General features: G+C 47.1%; 1 protein-coding gene across 2 annotated transcripts in view; it reads left to right on the forward strand.

Annotated features, from left to right (window-relative positions):
* Positions 1-22,051, forward strand: part of LOC146776048 (fatty acyl-CoA hydrolase precursor, medium chain-like) — a 289,608-nt gene that overhangs the window by 230,946 nt on the left and 36,611 nt on the right. For both annotated transcript variants that reach the window (XM_085639390.1, XM_085639389.1), the window contains exon 12: positions 9,655-9,804. In XM_085639390.1, coding sequence (XP_085495516.1) covers positions 9,655-9,804 — 150 coding nt within the window. The remainder of the gene's footprint in view (positions 1-9,654; positions 9,805-22,051) is intronic.

Below are 22,051 nucleotides of genomic sequence, written 5' to 3' on the forward strand. Positions count from 1 at the left end.
TGCGTTTTCTTCAATCCATTTCATTGTCTGCACACTGTAGGCTTGTTGCTCATTTTTTCCTTTACAAAGAATATGTCTCTGCCTTACTGACTTTTTTGATAACTGTGGCTAATTGACTGTTGACAACTGTGACATACTAGTGCTTAAGGCCTGACCTGCTCCATAGTGCTAGACAGGTGATCCAAGGAAGCTACGGCTCACCAGTGTATGCATATTAATAAACTTACATGCATATGCATTACGTTTTTCGGCGTTACATGGCTACTCACGGTGGTGAAGTTCACAACGCTGCATTCGTCATTGCGGTACTGGCAGCAGAGCAGCATGTCCTCCATGTTGTGGCCTGTGTGCTGGAAGAAGTCCCACATGTTGATGGAATTGCCAATTTGGGGGAGTTGTCGGCAAGGCCTAGTGCCTGCAAGTAGTCACCGTAGCTCTCCTCGTCCTCTAAGCCCAGGAGCTGGCCAGCCCACAGCATGTCATTTTTGTTGATGGCTTAGGAACCGGTTGTAGTTGCAGATGGCGATGGCGGGATGATCATCACAGTGCTCTCTTTCTCGTCCAGGGTGGTGACGTGGTAGAACTTGGAGTAGTACTGTGGCTCTAGTTGCTTTTAAGCAGCAAGTAAATCGAATATATAAAAAGTATACCTGTATTAATTGCGGGCACCGGCACTCATGTATATTCACTTCTCCTGGACATTGAAACATTTATTGACAATCCTGCACACTTCCAGCATGCCGTGCCCCAGCTTAGCCAAAAGCCTGCCCTCTGCCATTCTTCAACAGAAATTAAACAATGTACGTAAAAGACATACGCAATCTGCGAATGTGACATCACTAACGTGATGACGGCACTCTTGCTGTATGCGTGGACCTAAGGGAAGAGGTGTGGTGCAGCAGCCAGGGTGACTGATGCCGGATGCTGGGGATTACGGTTCGATCAGGGCACCAGTGGCAGGTCAGCCCAGCACCATGTGACTCTGGGCAATAGCTTGCTTAATCTTCCCGACGGCCCCCAGAGTCACTTTACAAATACTGGATTTACATTTTTTACATTTATGAGGACATACCAGGAGGCATACCAGGCAGCAGCCACAGAAGGAGAGCAGAAATGTATTTTAATAATTACTGGGCCATCGCTCTGCCGGAGGAGAAAAATCATATAGACCCGGCCCGGTGAAATAGGTGCCGGTGCTGAGCACCGGAAAGCACTGGCACAAATTAAGCACTGCTCTAGTGGCACAATAGTAGTATATTGCTGGTCCCTGTGATTAGTCACATGGCGAGGTTTTTCCCTCACATGCATCATGTAATGCAATAGCACTGAGTGAAAGAAATGAAGCTAGACCACCAACATAATCAAAAAGACAATTTTCGTTTGGAGGATGAAATAGGGGGGAAATGAACAGACTCTTTATGTTTGTTGTTAATAAATTAAATAGCTGTCATTAGTGAGTAAGGCATATATATGCTGCACACTTACCTGACCGACCATATGTGTAGCATTAATGGAATCAGGCTGGCAACTCTCCTACTTCCTCTTCAATTCTACCCTTAGTCCAAACTTAATGACAGATAGAATAGCCCCTCTTCCAGACTCTATCACACACATGACAGATAACGGATATCCAGTTTGCTGTATTATAGTAGAAAGTGGTTAGAATATAAATGATGCACTGTAGTACAGCAAACAGGATATTGTATTTGTTGCCTTTGTGAAAGAGTATCCCATCCACCAAACTAAATGAGGCTCTTAGTTCCACATTACACCTTGTTCTCCACCACTAATTATTTGAATCAAATACCTTTACTTGGCAGTGGGGAAAGTTCATCCACAGGAAGGATAAGTTATAGGGATTGGGCTAGGTAGATTTTAGATGCTGAATAATGTTTGGCTGTCACTGATCATGCACTACATTTTTGCTTAGACACATTGTTTGACGGAAGGACATTTTTTTAACCGCAAATCCAAAATGAAAGTCAATTTGGCAGAAAAATGTGGCGCTTGCCGTGATGGTATTTACATTTTTGGGTAGGTTGGGACTGAAAGAATGAGAAAGTGAATTAGTAGGTAACTGAGTGGGCTCTGGAAAATGCACCTTGTCTTCAGTTTTATGCATTGCAGACTTTGTGCCGCTCTGTTAACTGAAGCAGACAGACATTTCATCACCTACACTGTAGCGCCAAATGAAAGCACACTGCAGATTTAGGTGGCGAAATGTTGAGACAAGGGAGGAGAAGGGTGGGATAGCTGAACAAATACAGTATTGTCAATAAGAAAGCAAGGTGACTTACCAATTGTCTCAGCCACCACTGGGGCGTCTCCCCCTTCCTCTACCAAGGCCTCCTCCATCATCTGTGGCTCGCTGGCCCTGGTGGTGGCAATGGTTAACCTCTAACCTCGTAAAAAGTGTAATGCACCCATGTCAGGTACCAGAATAACCATCAAAGTAATTATTTTGATCAAGGTGCAACAGCAACACCGCACTAAAGTTAGGTTAGCTATCTTCTACCAAATGTATCACTTTGGAAGGTTTGGTTGACAATATTTCAAAAACCAGGTAGTAAACAAAAATCTTTTTTTCCTAATGGAGGCATAAGGCTATGAATGGATAAGAATGAAACACAATGAAGGGGTGGAAGGAAATGCAAAGGACATATGGTATTGGTCGATATCTCAGTCCTGCTATACTCTTCCGTCATGGGAACTTCTAGTATAAGACAACATTGGGGGTCCATGACCACTCTATCTCGGTACCTGTACTTTTTGACTGTTTTCTCTAGAAAGTCTTCTCAACCAATATGTTTTGTGAATTCTTGGGCCTACGATCCTTACCAGTACTTAATTTGGGCTTCTGATTTCTGGTGGTCGGCATCAGCACCTTTTTCCTAACACTGGCACATATGTACCCACCACAAGGTGGTGCTGAGTGCACATTTAGTTTCAGGTGAATTCTTCAGTGGTGATTTGATATACTTAAAAAAAAAATGCATGTAGGTACATCTGAGACCAGCTTTTGGCAGCAGTGGCAGGAGCTAGGGTGGGACCAGCCGCACTGGACTCTCGAGAAATACTTTGGGCCCTTTCACTTAATTTTTTACAAACTAAGCACTACTCCTAACATTACCAAAAATCTGTTCTCTTAACAGTACTACACATGACTTGTAAAAGAGGGCAAGGCAAAGTTTACTAAAAAAGAAAGCAAAAGAAAGCTACAGACAGGGAAAAGTCAGATGCAGAAACAGGAAATATGGAAAACACATGGAAATGCAGGGATAACAAACATTAGGTAGGGGTGCTGAAAGAAAGGTAAATACAGAAAACTATAATACAGTACAAGTGGGAAAACCTAAAAGTACGTGATAATATTAAACATAACTTACTGGGGGCAGCAGTACCATCTGCCATGACCGCAGCGCTGGTGGTGTCAGTGGTCGTTACCAAGGCACTGGCAGTGGTAGTGGTATCAGCTGCTTGCCCTGGGATGCCCTCTTCCTCTTGGATCATTATGAAAGGATGAAAGATAACAAGAACAATAATAAGTGGTACTTGTAGGAAGCCGGCTCGGTATATACTATACCAAAATGAGGAATAGTGTGCACAGAGTCCAGTGGAACCCCAAAGGTAGGCAGAGGTAAAAGTAGATAGCACCTTACTCTCGCTATTTGTGGTAGTGTGGGCGAGGAGTAAGGCTTTATCAGAGGGTATTGTTAAGCATTTGTTGTACACCATCAGGCAGCAAATGATATCACACACTCAAAGACTGAACTCAGACCAATTTGTTTGTATAAAAATATTATTTAGGTATATTAATTTTCTAGAACCAAGGAAGCCTGGTACAGGTAAGTGTAAATGGTACTTTTCAAGGCAGGTTGAACAATACAAGCACGCTGAATGAAAATGTCTTTGTTACAGGTTTGTAAATCTTTTCAATACAGTGGAAATTATTGTTAGATTAGGTTTGATTACTTTACAGATTACTTTTTGGATTACTTTTTCTACTCAGTGTGATATGCCTAGATATCACACTGGGACATTTCCTAGAGAAAAGGTAAGTAAAGCAGTTTTTAGTTATTTGCAGTTTTTCAAGTTCTCATAAAAAACCAACTTCACACAAAACAATTTTCAAGGAAAAACAGTCAATGTGTTCCTACGTAGAAAATGTGGTTATCGGTTAACAGTTAAGTACTTGGTTGTGGGAGTTGGAATTCTGGGGCTAGAACCAAGGTTCCCTCAGGGTCAAGGATGTACTCTTGAAACACCCTCAGCGGCACTAGTGCAGCCGGGTGCAGAGTGCTGAGGCCCAATGTTATTCAATGGGGGATAGGAGGCCTCAGGTTGGGGGCTGCTCTCGAGCAGGCCACAAGGTTGTGGGAGCAAAGGTCCTGGTGTTAGGCTCAGGTCAAAGGGGGATTTGAGTTAGCACTCAAAGTACACCTGCAGCGATGCAGGGGCGGCTGGGTGCAGGGTGCTGTTTTGGCGTTGTGTGCCCTGTTGTTTTCAATGGGGATTCTCAGGTTGCAACAAATACTGCAGGCTCGGGGATGAAGATCTTCTGGAGGTGACCACAGGTTGGAGAGGTAAGTTGAGATGCCCGGGGATGCTGGGACACTGTCGGTTGGGCCACCCAAGGCCGTGGGACATCAGTGCAGGGGTGTCTTTAGGCGTCGGGTTTTCTTAACAGCTCCGGTCGCAGTCGTAGGGGTCCTCCAGAAAGAGACTGCAGGCGTCGTTTGGAGTGTCGAGGCTGGTCAGATATCACCAGATCTCAGGTCAGGATCACCAGAGAGACCTCCTCGTGGTGTTGGGCCACTCGAACTGGAGCCATGGGCATCGAGTGCAGACTCACGGTTTTGGCTGGAGTCTAAGTCTTTTGGTGAGCAAATCCGGTGCTCACAAGAAACAAAGTCTTTGGTTTGAAAGGCTGAGCAGGTCCTTCCGGTTCTTGAGGATGCTGGCTATAGGACACACCGGGATTTCGCTGGAGCAGGTTCGAGGTGCAGACAGGCCAGTAGGGCTGGAGCCATGTCAGTGGGCCTCCTCCTCTTCTTAGTTCTAGCACGGCTTCTTCGGTCCTTGTTCTTCTTTCCTTCTGGTTGGTTCTTGTCTGACGTGGCAAGGTTCAGGATTGCCCCTAAATACTAGATTTGGGGGCGTTACAGGTAGGTAAAGGTTGGGACCAATGGGTCCCTTCTTTGGGGTGGGTACACCGCCTCTTATTCCACCCTCCAGTGGGAGGGGAGCATATGCCTCACTCTGGTTGGCAGGGTCCCCCCATCTGCAGGATGGCGGGGACTGAGAGTTGTGCTTCACCTCGCTTCACCTGCCTGAGGGGTGGGATTGGCAAAGTTGGGCACATCTCTCTTCTACACTTGGTTTTTCCACCGATTTTCCCACCCAAAGTGGGGGGCAGAACCGGTGGGGGCCAGTTGCTGGAAGCAGCAAAAGGCCTGGGGAAGCTCACAGAGGAGGCAAGCCTGTGAAGCTTCCCCTTTGTGGACTCATCCCATCCTGGGGGAGGAGGCTTGGCACCTGTCCCAGGATGTGCATTGTTTCAGACCCCCGGGAGCAGCAGGCTCTCAACTCAGGGGTCCAGAAACATGTCTGGTGGTGGCAGCTGGCGAGCAGCCACTCAGCCTGGACACTAGTGTTAGGTCATTTTTCAGGGGACATCTCTAAGATGCCCTTTGAGTGCATTTTTCATTAAATCCCATACTGGCATCAGTGTGGGTTTAATGTGCCGAGAAGGTTGATACCAAACTTCCCAGTTTTCAGTAAAGCCATCATGGTGCTTAATGGCAGTACTGCACTTACAATGTCTAAGAACTGGCTTGGACACTGTTGGGGTACAAAGCTCATGCACCTGTACCCTCTCCACTGGTATAGTGCACCCAGCTAGAGGGGTGGCTGACCTATACCAGGGCAGTGGGATTTAGGCATGGCATACAGGGATGTGTGCCATGTCGATTCTTCACTTTGTTCTGCACCAAAACATGCAACCTGCAAAGGCAGTGTGTGTGTGTGTAAAGGTACAGGGTCTCCAAGGGAGGCACACTAAGTGCTGCAGCTCTTAGAGGCCTTCCCTGGCCACAGTGCCCTTGGTACCTGTGGTACCATTTACAAGGGACTGACCTGTGGCCAAAGAGTGCCAATTGGGTTTTGTCTTAATGCAGTTTTGTAGGGAAATAACATAAGCCCTGGGTGCCTGTTTTACTAAGTGTGCCCCGGGTTCCTGCCAAAGTACATTAGCAGTTTAGAAAAATGTTGGGGCAACCATGCAAAAACAGGGCATTTTCTTACAGTACTCTCTATGAAAAACATTCTGTCAGGCACAGCATTGTACTTTCAATATTTGACAGCATGTTCCTGGTTTCTTACTCTAAAATTTTATTTTGAGCTATTCATTTATCCCAAGTTCCAACAAATGATCTTTTCTTCACTGCCCCCTTTAACTATTGATGGGCCAAGTCGGTCTTCCTTTGGATGCTGCACCTCAGGGAGATTGGGACAGTATGAGCTACATAAAACTACAGAGAACATTAACACCCTTGACTATTGTAATAGTGGCATTCCTTAAATCAGCCCAAGCCAGCACCTGGCTCACAGTGGAACAGAATCCTGTCAGTATCATTCACTGGACGTCCACTACAGCCCTACACACTTCCTGTCAGGCTGGTACAATACACCACTACTCTGGATACCAGGGTCCAGCATTTTTGAGGGTTTGTGTTACCTTTGCATCATGCAAGTCGGCCCAAGGGCAACACAAACCCTTAAATTATAGGTACCATGCCATGAAAAACCACCTTGTGTGGCACTTCGTTGGTGGGTAAATTTGGAATAACATAAAAAGACAGCACAAGTTGCTGCTTTGTGTGAGACGGGAAGGCAATACATGGGTGGAGACTAAGCATGGGTGTTCCCAAGCATCCACCTATGTATTTTGGTGCATCCCTAGATTTTTCATCAATGGTAAATCTGGGAATGTGTCAAAATGCTACTATTTCCCAGTAGAGATGCATGCAACGAGCTGTGTGTTATTCTCTAAGTGTGCTGCATTCTGCTGCAGCACAATAGAAAGAGGAAAAGTATCTAAGGATTGTTTTTGTACAGGAAAGTATCCCCTACTGCACAAAAACAATGCAGGGTGTAATGTGGCACCTTTGCACCATGGTGCAAGGGTGCCTGCATTGGTGCTATGCAACACTCAATGTGCCATGTGCCAGTGTAGGGAGAGAGTTGTTTGCCAAGATAGTTGGCATTCTTGCTATGTAACATTCCTGTCCTCTCCCTGTGGTGCAGCACATCAAGTTGTTTTGCTACCCTGTGCTGCATGAAATTTTGATAAATCTGGGTCCGATGAACTCCACAAAGTGTATCGATAAACTCTGGTGTATCATGCCCACTCCTTTTGAAACAAAGACAGTGAACGCAAGCATTCTCTGATGCAACAAGTGCATTTATTCTTGTGAGTGGCACAGACTAACATTAAAAAAATCTCTTAACAAATAAATGGTTGAATTAACCAGGGTTGTTTGGAGTCCCCAGGCTAAGATGCAACAATGGAAGGATACAAGAAGTGGTGTCAATGTTGGGTTGGCAAGGATAATATTGGGACATGGACGATGTTAGTTTTTAGTATGTATGAGTGTGGTCGTCAGGTGTGAATGGGAGACAGTGAAAGTAGTGTAGGTTATGACCACCTTTGTAGTGATTATAGATGCTGCGTGATGCAAATGATTTCATCCTTGTTGTTATAAAAGGCATCTAAATTACACTTGAAAAAATTCATATTCATAAAAATATTGAAAAATATGTAATTGAAAGAAATGTATAAATAACTAAATATAATGACGTTGCTAGGTCAGTGATTATCTTTGATTAATTCCCTGTACTACGTAGATAGGTTAAGTGAATTTTGTTATTCATAATTGGTTTACCTAACCAGGCACCAGGCACCCAAGACTGACAAACCACATGAACACTGTGCAGAGGTGAAAAGCCAGTGGACCAGAATAACTGCACAAGAGAATAGCTTGCCAAAACCAGTCATCTGCCCTGGAGTGCTGATCATCCTGAGGGTAAACAACAACTCAAAGTAAGAGGAGAAGGCCAGCTAGCATCCTGAGATCCAGTGCAAGTGCACACCAGCCTGATGCAGTCACTGGCACCCAACCAAATGAAAATAACAGAAAATAACCCTTCTACCCATGAGCTGAAGTCAGAACACTGCAGGGAACGGACAAATCAACCAAGCATTGCAAAAACAAAAGTGAAAAAGGGGAAAGTAGACTTAAAATCACAAAAACATATTTGCAGGACAGTACCTGGTCCTGCTGTTGTCAAAATAAAAAAAGTAAACAAATGAACTGTCACTATAATGGCCTCGCACATGTCCATGCACAGCTGGTGTAAGAGAGAGAAGAAACTAGACAAAGGACCTCAGAGCTATCCAGAGACACAAAGCACCCCCACAAATAGCAGAGTCAACGGACACCCAAGCAGGTAAATGGCCATGGCCGAATCTTGTCACTGACCTAAAATAGTGTGGTAGCCAGATGTCAGAAATAATTATGCAGGAACACCAAGAGGATCAAAGATACAACACGTCGTCAGGGTGAAAAAGACAGCATGTGTAGTACATGTATGCAATATACACCACCTGCTGAAGAGGCTAGGCTTATATTGCAGTGTTGACCACTTATCAATAAATGTCTCTGAACTAAATAGGAATACACTTAGAAAATATCAAAAGGGGTATCAGGATAAGACATAAAAATATTCATCAAGTCTTTTCAATATGTGATTTTTTTTTTGATTTTTTTTATACAATATGTGATTTCTAACATCAAATGTAGACATTTCGACCCTTGCAGAAAACATCCCATAGGACATTTGAGGACAGAATGGACATTTCAAGCTACACAATGCTGTAGCAATACCAGTGGTGAAAAAACAGTCCTCAGTCTGATAAGTAGAATTTGTTTTTCTAAATGATTGTGGCCCACAGGGAAATAAACCAGTCTTCAGCCTGAGGATTAATGTCTGTTAGGGACTTGCATGTCTGGTGGGAAACATCAATTCCAAAATACATATAATTATCACCCTGAAAACTAATGACATGTGAAATCATAGCTATGGATCAAATCACTGACAGAATTAAACATCAGAAACGTATGGAAACCTGTCAATGATTGCTTGACGAAGGAAAAGGAGTGCCATGCACACTTGTGTTGAGAGACGCACCTTCCTGTATCCACTGGGTGGAGCGAAAAAGAATGAAGAGGAAGGGAGCAGGACTGGGGATCAAAATCAAATAAATCAGACAAATGATCAGTTTACCCAAAGGGGAAGAAAGGGCAAAAAGTAGAGAGGGAGGCATGCGGAGGGGTTTATTGTCAAGAGAGGACTGGTGTACAAACAAGTAAGTTAGTAGCATACATATTTTATTTTGCTTACACCCAAAGCTGTGTAATTGTCATGCTCGTCTTCATGATAAACTCATGTACTTCGTCTGCTCCTCACTTTCTCGTTGACTGAATTCCTCTGTTTGATGTCGCCTTAAGGTTACAGGCCGGAGAGCTCAGATTTGCAGTGTCTTTTGTCGATTTTAAGAATATGATGTTGAATTATTGTCATATTCTCCCCTAGACTCTGGCCTTCCGGTCTATTTCTACGAGTATCAGCACCGCCCGAGCATCCATGGTGATTCAAAACCAGCCTTTGTGAAAGCAGACCATGGTGATGAAATCGTACCCATGTTTGGGTTTCCATTCTTGGAAGGTGATATTACACTACAAGGTGAGCAGTCTTTTACCCCTTCGGACTTTAAGTGGCATTATACTTAGCTATTTCAAGTGAATTCAAGGTAAACATTATGTGTCAATCACTCTCTTCTTAGCTACATTTAAACCATGAATCTAATTCATAATCCCAATTTGCTGAATCAGGTTTTGCAAAATATATTGCGAATGTAGAAAGGCCACCAGTATGTTAAATTCTGAACTGCTTGATTTGTGGTAAAAGGAAAATAAAAATGTTTCACTGAGTACAGAGGCTATGATTATAGTAAAGGCATACTGTGCTTTTATTTAAAACGCATTCTGTTTTCAGAAAACTGAGAATTTTGCATGTGTAGCACTTCACTCCTCTTATTATCTAGTGGTCTAAGCATTGAGCAGCACTCATACCAGGGAGTCCGGGGGGGGGGGGGGGCTAGGACGAGAAGATTGAGACAGCCACTTAGAAAGCTCCGATGGGCACAACCCTTATCCTCCTGCATCTGGCCGCCACCAGGTCCGGGGTCCCTGTGGTGAGGCTTTGCTAGCCCATTTAGATATCAAGGGGCTTCAGCAGCAACTTGTTTGGCAACCGCTCATGGTGGGACTGCAAGGATCATGGAGACCCAGTGAGGCAGGCTGGGTTCCCATATTCACTGCCGCTCGGTGGCTTGTGATGACTTAGGCTGTGGCGAGTGGGCTGCCGGACCAGGTCTTCATCTCATGGGCAGTGGTTGAGAGGCTCCCATGCAACAGACACAGATGTAGAGGCCCTCCCTATTATATTGCCCAAAGCAATGCGTGGTGTTCACGGGGAGGGGCTAGAAATAGTCCCCAGACCCCCACACAGCAGCAGTGGGGGTACCGGCAAATACGCACCTCACTCTCTTTGGTCTACTGGTGGATCGAGAGACAACTGGGGGGGTCAGGACGGCCCTCTGCCCCTGTTTCCCTCTCCTTTTTTGCTTTTCATCTACAGAGAGCCTATTAAAACACCCCCACCCTTTGTGACATCGAGGAGGGCAGCCTGAGGGCCTGAATCTGGGCTGACACTGCTGTTCCTCTTTGTGTGCTCCCCTGGCATGACACTTCTTGTCATCTGGAGAGCAGTCAGGCTTACATATCCTGCCTCTCCTTTCATTGACCTCTGCAACAAGCAGCTGCTCATGTTGCCCTACCACATTTGTGGGGGCAAGCGGACTGCCTACGACTCACCATGGGGATGAATGAGTAGATGATCCCTGTTTGGCCCTAGATTGCCTGTTGGCTGTATGCCACAGCTAACCACTGGGGCAGAAATACGGAAGCAAAGGCAAGCCAAGCTAGCCCTGCACGGAATACTCAGATTCTAGAGGCAGTACATTCCTGGTTACCCTCCTTGGAAGTAAAGATAGATGGTGTGGCCCTAGAGGTAGGCCTCCTTTGAGAGAACCACAAAAAGCTACAAGAGAGAGTGACTCTGATGGAGACATCCGTACGACAACTGCAGTCTCAGGCAATGGACCTTCCACAACAGGTGTGGGAACTCTCGGACTGACTTCGCGTCCTGAAGGACAGGATGGAGGACGTGGAGGGTCTGGTGTGCCACAAGAACATTCGCTTGGTGGGCCTGCCGCAAGGTGTGCAGAAAAAAGACATGGTGGATGAAAAACAGCCAATGCATTGAGTAGGTAAGAGTCTCTCTTTATTTCGCTCATCAGAATCCACGTCCGGCAGCAACTGCTGTCCAGCCCCGCTCCCCAGTTCCATGCAGGGAACTCCCACACCCCTGCATTCCACACTCACATCCCACACAACCCAACACACACCCCATCCCTCACAAAACAAGAGAAAAGAAAAATAGTTCAAATAACCAAAGGAATAAGAACAATAAACATAAGAGAAGATTACTGGTGCAGGACGAATCAAAGTTAGGTTCAAGGATTACTGCAGATTCTAACAGGAGCAGTCTTAACCCTGGAAGACACTCTGCTCTGGTGCACAGGGCTTGGGTCTGTGCGCACATTATCTTTGGAAGAAACACTCACGCGATACGCAGAGCTGGACATCCACTTTAGGATTCACATATGAAGCTTTTGGATTCAGGCACCACTGAAACTGCACTCTCATTCCACACCTAACCATTCTCCAGAACAACCACACAATCCTTCACCTCCCTCACTCTAACAGGTGCAGAAAATCTAGAAAACCCCTTACGAATGAAACCAGTTTTTTTTACTCTAAACCAGTCGCCAACACAAACAGGCGACACCCTGCAACACACGTCTCTGGTGCCCTACTTCTTCTGCAGAGCAGCTCTCATATCTGAGAGGTGGAGAGGTGTGGCTCACTAGTTAGAGGCGGCAGACCCGTAAGCTGAGAATTGGCCAGGGACCAGGGTTCAATTCCCGACGCGGCAGGGTTGTGGACCAGGGTCAAAACGGACTCGATAATTCTCACCTCGGTACCTACTCTAACCAGGAACACACTCGGCAACTCTGGGCATTAAGCTTGCCTCATCTCTACAACGGCCCCCCACACGCCGGGGATGCCTGGTTTCACCTTGGAGATACCCAGAAAGGGACCATCTCACAGGGATAGCCAGGACGGGTTCCCCAGCGGTCTACAGCACCGGGACGCCCCGTTGCTGGGGTAGCTGTGCGCTTTACAAGTCTACAACATTTAACATTTAACATATCCACCATGCCTTCCAACTTCCCCATATCCACAGACTTGCTGGACATCAAATCCTTGTTCAATTAAGATTCCGCAACTCTACCTCTCAATAGCGTAAAAGGAGAAACCCACGTGAGGTGTAGACCTCAATGCCCACAACATGTCCTCTACAGATTTCCTCCAATGCAAACCATTCACAAGGGCCAGTTGCAACTGATCCTTGATCACACGGTTCAAGTGCTCCACTAATTGATTGTTACAGGGGTGGTAAAGAGACGAGAGAACATGTCTAATGCCGTTCTCCGCTAGAAAACTTTCCCTGGACACCAATTGTGTCCCATTATCCATTTCCAACTCTTCTGGAAATCCCTCCCTGGGAAATACCTCCTTAAAAACCTTGATTACTACTTCAGCATTCACACTATCCACAAACCTTACCTATGGCCATTTCATCATGTAGTCCACCAACACTAAAACATACTTGGGTAGGGGGCGTGGCCAAGATGGCGGCGAAGTAGGACGCATTGACCTGAGCTCCTGCCCGCCGGCTGCCCTACCTGGCACTCCCCGGCCCCCACGAAGCACGAAAATGGTAGGGGTTCCCTCCAGAGTGCTTTTCTGAGGGGATCCTGCCCACAGCTGCTGCAACTAGCCGGCGCCTGCATCTCAGAAGGCTGCATTGCGGGGACCACGAGGGTGGCGGGCCTGCTCTTCCCTCATCTGCATCACTTGGTGGCTTCGACAAAGCAGTGGTTTATACAGACCACCGAGGCCAGCAGCGTGATACCCAGCCACCTGCCAGACAATCCGGAAGATTCGCGGGTTGCCTGACACACCGCCCGCCTGCCCGGAACCCCCAGACGCGGACCAGCCCGTGAGGGACCGGAACCGGAAGGCCACATGCATCCCTGGCCTCAATTTATGAGCTGCCTACAAAGACCAACGTGGCGAACAGAGTCATACCCAGCCGCCTGCCGGACAATCCGGATGACCCGTGGGTAGCCTGGAACACCGCCCGCCTGCCTGGAGCCATCGGATGCACACAAGCCCGAGAGGAACCGGGAATCACTAGGCCGCACGGATCCCCGGCCTCAATTTCGGAGCTGCCTACACAGATCACAGAGGCCGGTAGCGTCAAGCCCAGCCACCTGCCAGACAACCCAGAAGACACGTGGGTTGCCAAGCACATTGCCAGCCTGCCTGGAGCCACCGGATGTGGACGGGCTCGGGGGGAGCTGGGAATCAGAGGGCCGCTCGCATCCCTGGCCTCAGTTCCTGAGCTACCTGCCGGACCGGCGTTCCTCCTATGCCCGGGCCTCAGATTCCCGCCGGAGCGCACACAACAGTGAGATCTGCTCCAGAAGAACTCTCACCCCGCCGTGAACACCAGGTAAGAGCAAATATCCTGCGAATGAACCGGGGGGGTGCCGTAGGACCTGGAGGGCAGAGCGCTTCCTCTCGGCAGAGAGCACTAGAGATGCTGCGACTGGGGTGCGGGGTGCAGGGTGGCCGGGCCCCGCAATAAGCACCGGGGGGCCCACGGCCTACCTGGGAGACCCTGACCAGTCAGCCCTAACCGTGAAAGACCAGCCTGATCACTGGTGGAGCATGCGACCTAGAACTGTGCCCCTTCCATATTGCCTACTGCCCAGCTGCAGCGTCCGCCGGTGAAGGCCTCCACTCAGTCGCAGAGAGGGGCGAGGCCAACTTGCACTCTCCCCTGGCCCATGTTTACACGGTGCCTCCATAGTATCCAGTTGTGAGGCCACCAGGCTGGTCCCCAAGGGTGGTGCGAGTGCGACGCACCCAGGGGAAGGCCCCCGTCTCACTCCCTTCGCCCAGCGCAACTAGCGGACCTACACGCCAGCAAACCCCTGCCTGTGTTCCCTGCTGTTGATACCCAACCGGTGTCTTGGGCCTGGTCAATGATTCATCTGGAGGAGACATCTGATTATGTCCTCTTCCAGGACGAAGAAGGTTAAGCCCCTGAAGGACATCTTTGGACGCTCACAATCCAACCCCAATATGGAGAGTACCGCCTCTGAAGCCACAAAAGACCTTACTGCCGGGATCAAGGACATTCGTAGGGACATGAATGACATTGGAGAGCGGGTGGCTGCACTAGAGGAAAAGAGCGACAATGCAGTGTCTGAGTCAACTGTCCTCCAACAAGAGGTGATTAGATTGCAAGATCAACATGATGACATACAAACCCATCTGGAGGACTTGGAGAACCGGTTACACAGACACAATATCAGGATCCGAGGGGTGAAATCAACAGAGGAGACCAGGGATCTGTTCACCTTTGCCAAGGGGCTATTCCATCATATTCTGGGCAACTCCTTTGACACTGAGATCAAGCTGGGCCGTGCACACAGAGTCAGACCCCAGCAGACATCCTCATGTGTTTCCAGGACTAAGGCGAGATCAATGCATCCCATCTCTTTCCAGGGGCAATCTCCAGTGTTATTCCAAGACTTGGCCCTGATTACTATCCAGCAGCGTCGGCAATTCCGCCCTGTAACGGAACACCTTCGCCAGCATGGAATTCCATATTCCTGGGGACACCCCTTCAGACTCATATTCCATCACAAAGGCAAACTTCACCAACTCCGCTCACTCACAGAATCGTGCCGGGCTCCTTGGCCTTACTCCACCATGCAATGAAGACGAACAGCATAGCACAGCCTGTGGACCCGAGATCTCCCGTCGGGCTAGCAGCGACAAGGCCGGCGGAGGCGCCTCCAGAAACCGAACAAGGCAGAAATAACTAGGGATCTACAGGCAGCCCTTGCCTCCGCATCGGACGCCCTGGCGGTAGCAGGATCTGGTGACAAGTGAATGGACAGGGGTGCCTGATTTACTCGCACTTTCTTCTCTTTACCATTGGCGGGCGGCGGATGGGGCTGAGACCTCCATACTTGGCCACAACATGGACCCCATCTCAATGTTCTTCTGGTCATCCCGAGATGACTGACATTTTTTCCTGATGCTATTTTTTCTAAACGGTATAGTTTTTGCTCTAATTTGGAGCCTTGTTTTTGGGGGGTTTCTGGGTTTTTTGGGTTTGGGTTCCCTCGTCCACCTTCCCCCAATGTGCTGTAGATGTTTTTTGATACACGATTATGGTCCTCTTCTTGCCGCGATTTTTCACTCGATGTAAACATATCACCCATATCATCGCATCCCTCTCCTCCCAATTTTAGATGCCACATAACTCTCTCAAAATTCTCACCCTAAATGTGAAAGGATTGAATAATCCTCTCAAACACAGGGCCTTTCTTCACTATTTGGAGCACTCCAAAGCTGACATATGCCTCCTACAGGAGACCCACCTCCTCCCCAAAGATCACCATAGGATAAAATCCAGCATGTTTCCAACCCAAATGTTCTCGTCTAACCCCACCAAGTCCGCTGGAGTTACCATATTGGATTCTCGATCCTTTCAGGGTAGAGTGTTACAGAAGTAATCCGAGATCAGAGGCCGGCTGCTCACATATCAGGTCCTGGTGGGTGGGATGACTTTCACAGTGGGGTCAGTGTATGCACTTAACGAGGGACAAGACAAATTCCTCCATGAAGTTCTCACGGACGCAACAGCTACATCAGAACGACACCTACTATTGGGGGGCAACTTAAACCTTGTCTTTGACAACATTGCTGACCGTTCCTGCCAGAGGACGGGCCAGACTGGTGCACTCTCACCTGCTGGAAGGTCCCGTCTACAAGAACTGGAGCTTATAGATCTTTGGCGACACTTTCACCCTCACAGCAGCACGTATACTTTTTACTCAGGTGCACACAAAACATATGCCAGGTTGGGCTACCTCCTTAGCTCCGCCCCAATACACGCACTCGCGATTGACACTGAGATCTTGACGGCCTCTCTATCAGACCATTCCTCAGTTATGGCCACCTTCCAACTCCCACCAATACATCAGCCCATCCGACACTGGCGTTTGCGCGACACTCTCCTCCACCAAACCACCGTAGTAGAACAAATTCAGAAAGCCATTAACTACTACCTTACCCTCAACGCCAACACCGTTACTACCCTGGCGACACAGTAGGTGGTGCTCAAGGAAGTCATACGGGGGAATTCATAGCCTCAGCCAATAACCTTGAGTGCAGCCGCAAGCGGGCCGAGCTCACTCAACGTGTTACAGAACTTGAGCAGATGCATCAGAGGACTGGTGCTGGCGCCCACTGTGCACAGAACGGAAACAGCTTGCAGCACTAGATCAGGACAGGGCTGAATTTGCAGCTCTCTGTCTCTGTCACTCATACTACACAGGTGGCGACAGGTGTGGCCGCCTACTAGCTCACAAACTGCGGGAATCCAGGCAAAAGCAGGGAGTCCAGGCCATCCGATCTGTCAGGGACGAACTCATCACAGAGGACTCTGCAATAGCTGAAGTCTTTCGAGACTTCTACTCTGAGCTGTATTCTAGTCAACCTTTGGACAACTCCCTTAGCGCCGATTATATAGCAGCCTCACACATGACCTCTCTCACCCAGGCGCAAGCTGATCACTTAGATAGGGACATTAGGACAGAAGAAGTAATCGCAGCAATTTCACGCCTCAAACTGGGCAAGTCACCATGGCCGGACAGCTACTCAGCAGCCTTTTATAAGACTTTCTGCACCCTGGTGGCTCCCCTATTGACAGGCTTGTTCAACTCTTTTGCACAGACCGGGGCTATCCCAGACGAGATGCTTGAAGCGGCCATGGTAGTTATTCCGAAGGCCGGTAAAGACAGAACATTATGCGGCGCATACAGGCCAATATCCCTACTGAATATAGACATTAAACTTTATACCAATATATTAGCATCTCGCCTAGCACCATATATGTCCCAATTAGTCGAGCCAGATCAGGCGGGATTCATCCCACAGAGACAAACGAGCGAGAACACCAAACGGGTCCTCCACTTAATCGAAAAGGCCTCTCGCACCCAATGAGAATACATGCTGCTGGCCATTGACACGGAGAAGGCCTTTGACAGGGTGCACTGGCCCTACCTGGATCAAGTCCTTGCACAAGTAGCCATTGGTGAGAAACTCAGATCTCATAACTTTTATCGTTTCACCAAGGCAACAGTCTGGGTTAATGGCCACACGTCCTCTCGCTTCTCCATTGGTAGGAGCACTAGACTAGGAGGCATCCATACTATAAGCCTGTACGCGGATGACATCTTACTCTCCCTCTCAGACCCAATACCTGCCTTACGATCCCTTTTCATTGAAATGCATAGCTTCGCGCAAGCATCGGGGTTTAATATGGACAAATCAGTAGCACTTAACATCTCTCTCTCTCTGCACACCTTAACTCACCTCCAAGAAGAGCATCCCATACAATGGTCAGCCTCTTCGATCCCGTACTTAGGAATCCAACTAGCTCCCTCCTTACAGGCCACAGCTGAAATTAATTATTTTATACTTCGCTCACACATACGCAAGGAGTTGGGCCAGTGGAAACACCATGCTCTCTCTTGGCTTGGTAATATCGTGGCAACTAAGATGACCATCCTCCCTCAGATCTTGTACTTATTTCAGACCTTGCCTCTCCGCCCCCCTGAGGCTGGATTCACCTGACCCAATCGGACCTTGCACAATTTATCTGGCAGGGCCGCAAGCCCCGGTTCAAACATGCAATAGCAATCCTCCCACCGGAGAAGGAGGGTCTAGGGGTGCCAGATCTCCAACTTTATTTCTACGCCTCACAGTTAAGATATCTAGTGGAATGACACCGTCTGTAATCGGAGAAACACTGGCTGTTTCAAGATCAGGCTGTGGCTGCCACACCTCTTCAAGGCATACCATTCCTTCGCAAATCACACAGACCGCCCAATCTCTACGCGTCATGTATTACGATATCTTCACCATATCCGTGCGTTTGAAACATGCGAGGTAGCAATGAGTGATCACTTACCACTTAGTATGTCCTTTGCCATTCTGAGGGGAAAAAGTAACACTGCTTCTACGGTCCAGAATCTATACGATTTTAGACTGGAACTCGCCAGGAAAAATGGTTATACTCTAAAATGGGACAAAGTGGAACCAGTGGCCTTCTTTGGAAATCTAATTTGCTCTAAAGAAGTGGAATTTAATATCTGCCTCACTGAGAACGTTGAACCCTCTAAAGTCAATGATGCATTCCTTAGCATTACTGAGGAAATTAGAAAGTTACTTACGAAACCTTTATATTCTGGGGCTAACAGAACCAAGAGATGGTTTGATAGAGAGTGTAGCAAGACCCATGCTCATTTAATGACCCAACTAAAACGAGACCCTAGGGTAATGGTTGAAGTTAGATCTGCTAGATTTGCCTATCAACAGGCAGTAAAAAAAAGGAAAAAACAAATTAAACAGGAAGCCTGGCATACCCTTCAGGAAGCTTGCCATTCAAAAAATAATACTGCTTTCTGGAAAGCGGTGAATGCTCCTTTTTTTACTGATGATGCAACAGATTCCATTGAAATAGCTATTACTGAAGAGACATGGGTGACCTACTTCCGGGAGCTTTACCAAGAAGACCTTCAGGTAGTGACAGAAAGGGGGCTAAATTCAAGAACTCAGGATGTAGTACCTTATCCAATTAATGTCGATTTTTCTATGGAGGAAGTCCTGACAGCTATTGACAAGAGCCCAGCGGGAAAGGCCCCGGGCCCGGATGGAATACCCGTGGACATTTTTAAGGCTAATAATAAGTTATGGGCTCCGCTTTTAACTAACGTTCTTAACAGCTTTACCAAAGTGGGTTTCCCACCGACTTGGCAGGAAGCCATCGTGGTGCCCATCTTCAAGAAAGGTGATCGCAATACACCGAAATGTTATAGACCGATCTCCTTACTTGACTCACTCATGAAGATCGCGGGGAGAGTCATACTTAACAAATTGCAAACACGGGTCGACGATAAAGGTATTCTCTCTCAGTTTCAATATGGTTTTAGGGAAGGCTTGGGAACAATAGAGCAAGGATTGAACCTAGCACTCCTAGTAGCCAAATATGTTGAGGCCAAAAATGAGAATTTATTTCTTACATTTGTGGCTTTAAGTTCGGCCTTCGACTGCATTAATCACAATAAACTTTGGCTAACTATGCAGGATATGGGAGTGGACCCAAACCTCCTAATATTTATCAGAGAATTATACCGAGAAGCAGGTGCTAGGGTACGTTTTGGGGACAAGGGGGATTGCACTTCCAAATTCCCCATAGGAAAGGGCGTGAGACAAGGCTGCATTTTAGCTCCTTTTTTGTTTAATTTATATATTAATTCGGTTGCATCTCACCTCCTGGAAGACAAGCAGGATTATCCTAAAATTGGCAACTCCTACATCCCCATTCTTTTATACGCAGACGATGCTGTAATCATGGCCCGGACTCAAATCAGTCTTCAGAGATCGATCAGTAACTTTTCAGAGTATATGGGTAATAGGGGCCTAAAGATCAATATAAGCAAAACTTTTAACATGTGCTGCACAAAAAAGAAGAATCTTAATTGTAACTCATTTTTATCTAACACAAAAATCGCAACTGTAAATACTTTTTCTTATCTAGGTATTAATTTTGACAAAAAGGGTACTTGGACAGCAGCAGGCGAATCACGAAAATTAGCATTCTCGCGAGCAATAGGGGCTGTTAAACATTTTTCTAATAAGGTAGGAGGCCGGCCAGTACCAGTCTTGTTAGACATCTATAGATCTAAATGTGTATCCATAGCACAATACGGTGCAGGAATTTGGGGGATAGTGAACACCCCAAGCATTCAGACTTGTCAGAATGCTTTCCTTCGTTATCTACTGGCAGTGCCTGGGTCCACTTCTTCTTATGTCTGTCATCAAGAGCTGGGCGTACTATACATTTCGGACCTTATTAAACTGGAGCCCATTTTGCTGTGGCATAAAGTTTGGTCTGGAATTGAGACAGGCCTGAATAGGGATATAATCAGGGACTGTCTAGGTCTTGATGGGGTCTCGAAAATTTCCTGGTTTAAATATCTAAAAAGTTTCTTTGTGGAGATGGGTTACCCGGAATTTTTCGACTCTCCAGACAGTATGGTGGGCTTGTCAAGAAAGAAGCTCAAGCAAACCTGCCTGCATTTCCTAACAGAGCAACGCTGGCAGTCAGAGAAATGCAAGAGTTCTGTTATGGCTAACCATTTACTCATCCAAAATCAAGGTATTCAGCCATATTTGAAATTAGTCCCTAGTTGTTATTCCCGAATGTTACTGTCTCGCTTCAGGGCAGATATCTTTTTTAGATTAGTTACCTTCCCTGAGATGAATTGCTGGCTAAAGGAACTTATTCCTTGTCCCTGTGATCAGGTCTCTGTTCAATCTTCCCTTCATTGTATTCTTTTCTGCAAATACTACTCAGAACCAAGGAAAAGTATTCTTCGACCCGTCTTAAAAAAGTTAGGGTTGAGGCAATGTAGAGTGGCGCTGGTCAGATTGCAAATGTTAGATGATGAATTTCTTATCTCCTCTGTGTCAATGTTTCTTAAAATTATTATAAGATTCAGGATCTCCATGAATTAGGCTATTTTTAAATGGTAAAATGTTGTCTTTTATAGTTGTGTTGTCTTTTGCCATGAATGAAATGTTATATATGTGTGCTTTTATGGTTTTGTTTTTAAAATCGAATAAAGCTGTTTCTCTCTCACTCACTCACGAGTACGACTATGGAGGCCTGGGACCGCACAAACGTTACCCATAACCTGACCACCTTTCCCTCACCCCTTACCCCACTATTTGATAACCCAGAATTCCAACCCAACATGGGTGTGAAGGCCTTCCCTGCTTGACGCCTCTCCGCATGTCGGTCACTGGGCCACCTCTTCGACTTAGAAGAGATTCTTCTATTCCCACAACGCAAAGCGCACTATGGCCTTGCCGAATCGGAACGCCTGCCTTATTTATAGCTTCGTCACTGGGCTCTCCACCCACACACCAAGCCTGAGGCTCAACGCTTCTTGACTCCTTACGAAAAATGGCTCATCACCCGCACATCCGATAAAAAAATTGTTTCCGACCTTTATAAAATGTTATTGGCAACGAACACACTCACATACAACACCAGCCGAGCACGGTGGGAGCGAGACTTAGGCAGGACACTTAGCCACAAAGAATGGGAGGGTATCTATCACATGGCCCGACACTCAGCATACCACATGGGACTCACTGAGACGCTGACTAAAATAGCCACATATTGGTATTACACTCCGGAACGCCTGCATCGCTTCGACCCACGACAAAGCGCTAACTGCTGGAGGGGCTGTGGGAAGGTAGGCACCCTGGTACATCTATTGGACTGCGACTATATCCAATCATACTGGTCACAGGTGCTCGATGAAGTAGACACCCACTTGGAGACACAGCTTCCAAGATTTTCTGCATACATCCTCTTGGGACTACACAATCCCTTAACATATCTGTTTAAATCCCGGAGAGGCCGATTATTTGCCTTTGCATTGGGCACAGCCACACAGAACATCCTGACTCATTGGCGCACTCCCCAGCCTCCCACATTTACGGGATGGCTACAACGGCTTTGGCAGGTATTGGGTATGGAGAAACTAACCCTTACACTAGCTGGCAAGGGGTCTGACTTC

The sequence above is a fragment of the Triturus cristatus genome, chromosome 12 (genome assembly GCF_964204655.1).
Source record: "Triturus cristatus chromosome 12, aTriCri1.1, whole genome shotgun sequence".
Lineage (NCBI taxonomy): Eukaryota > Metazoa > Chordata > Amphibia > Caudata > Salamandridae > Triturus > Triturus cristatus.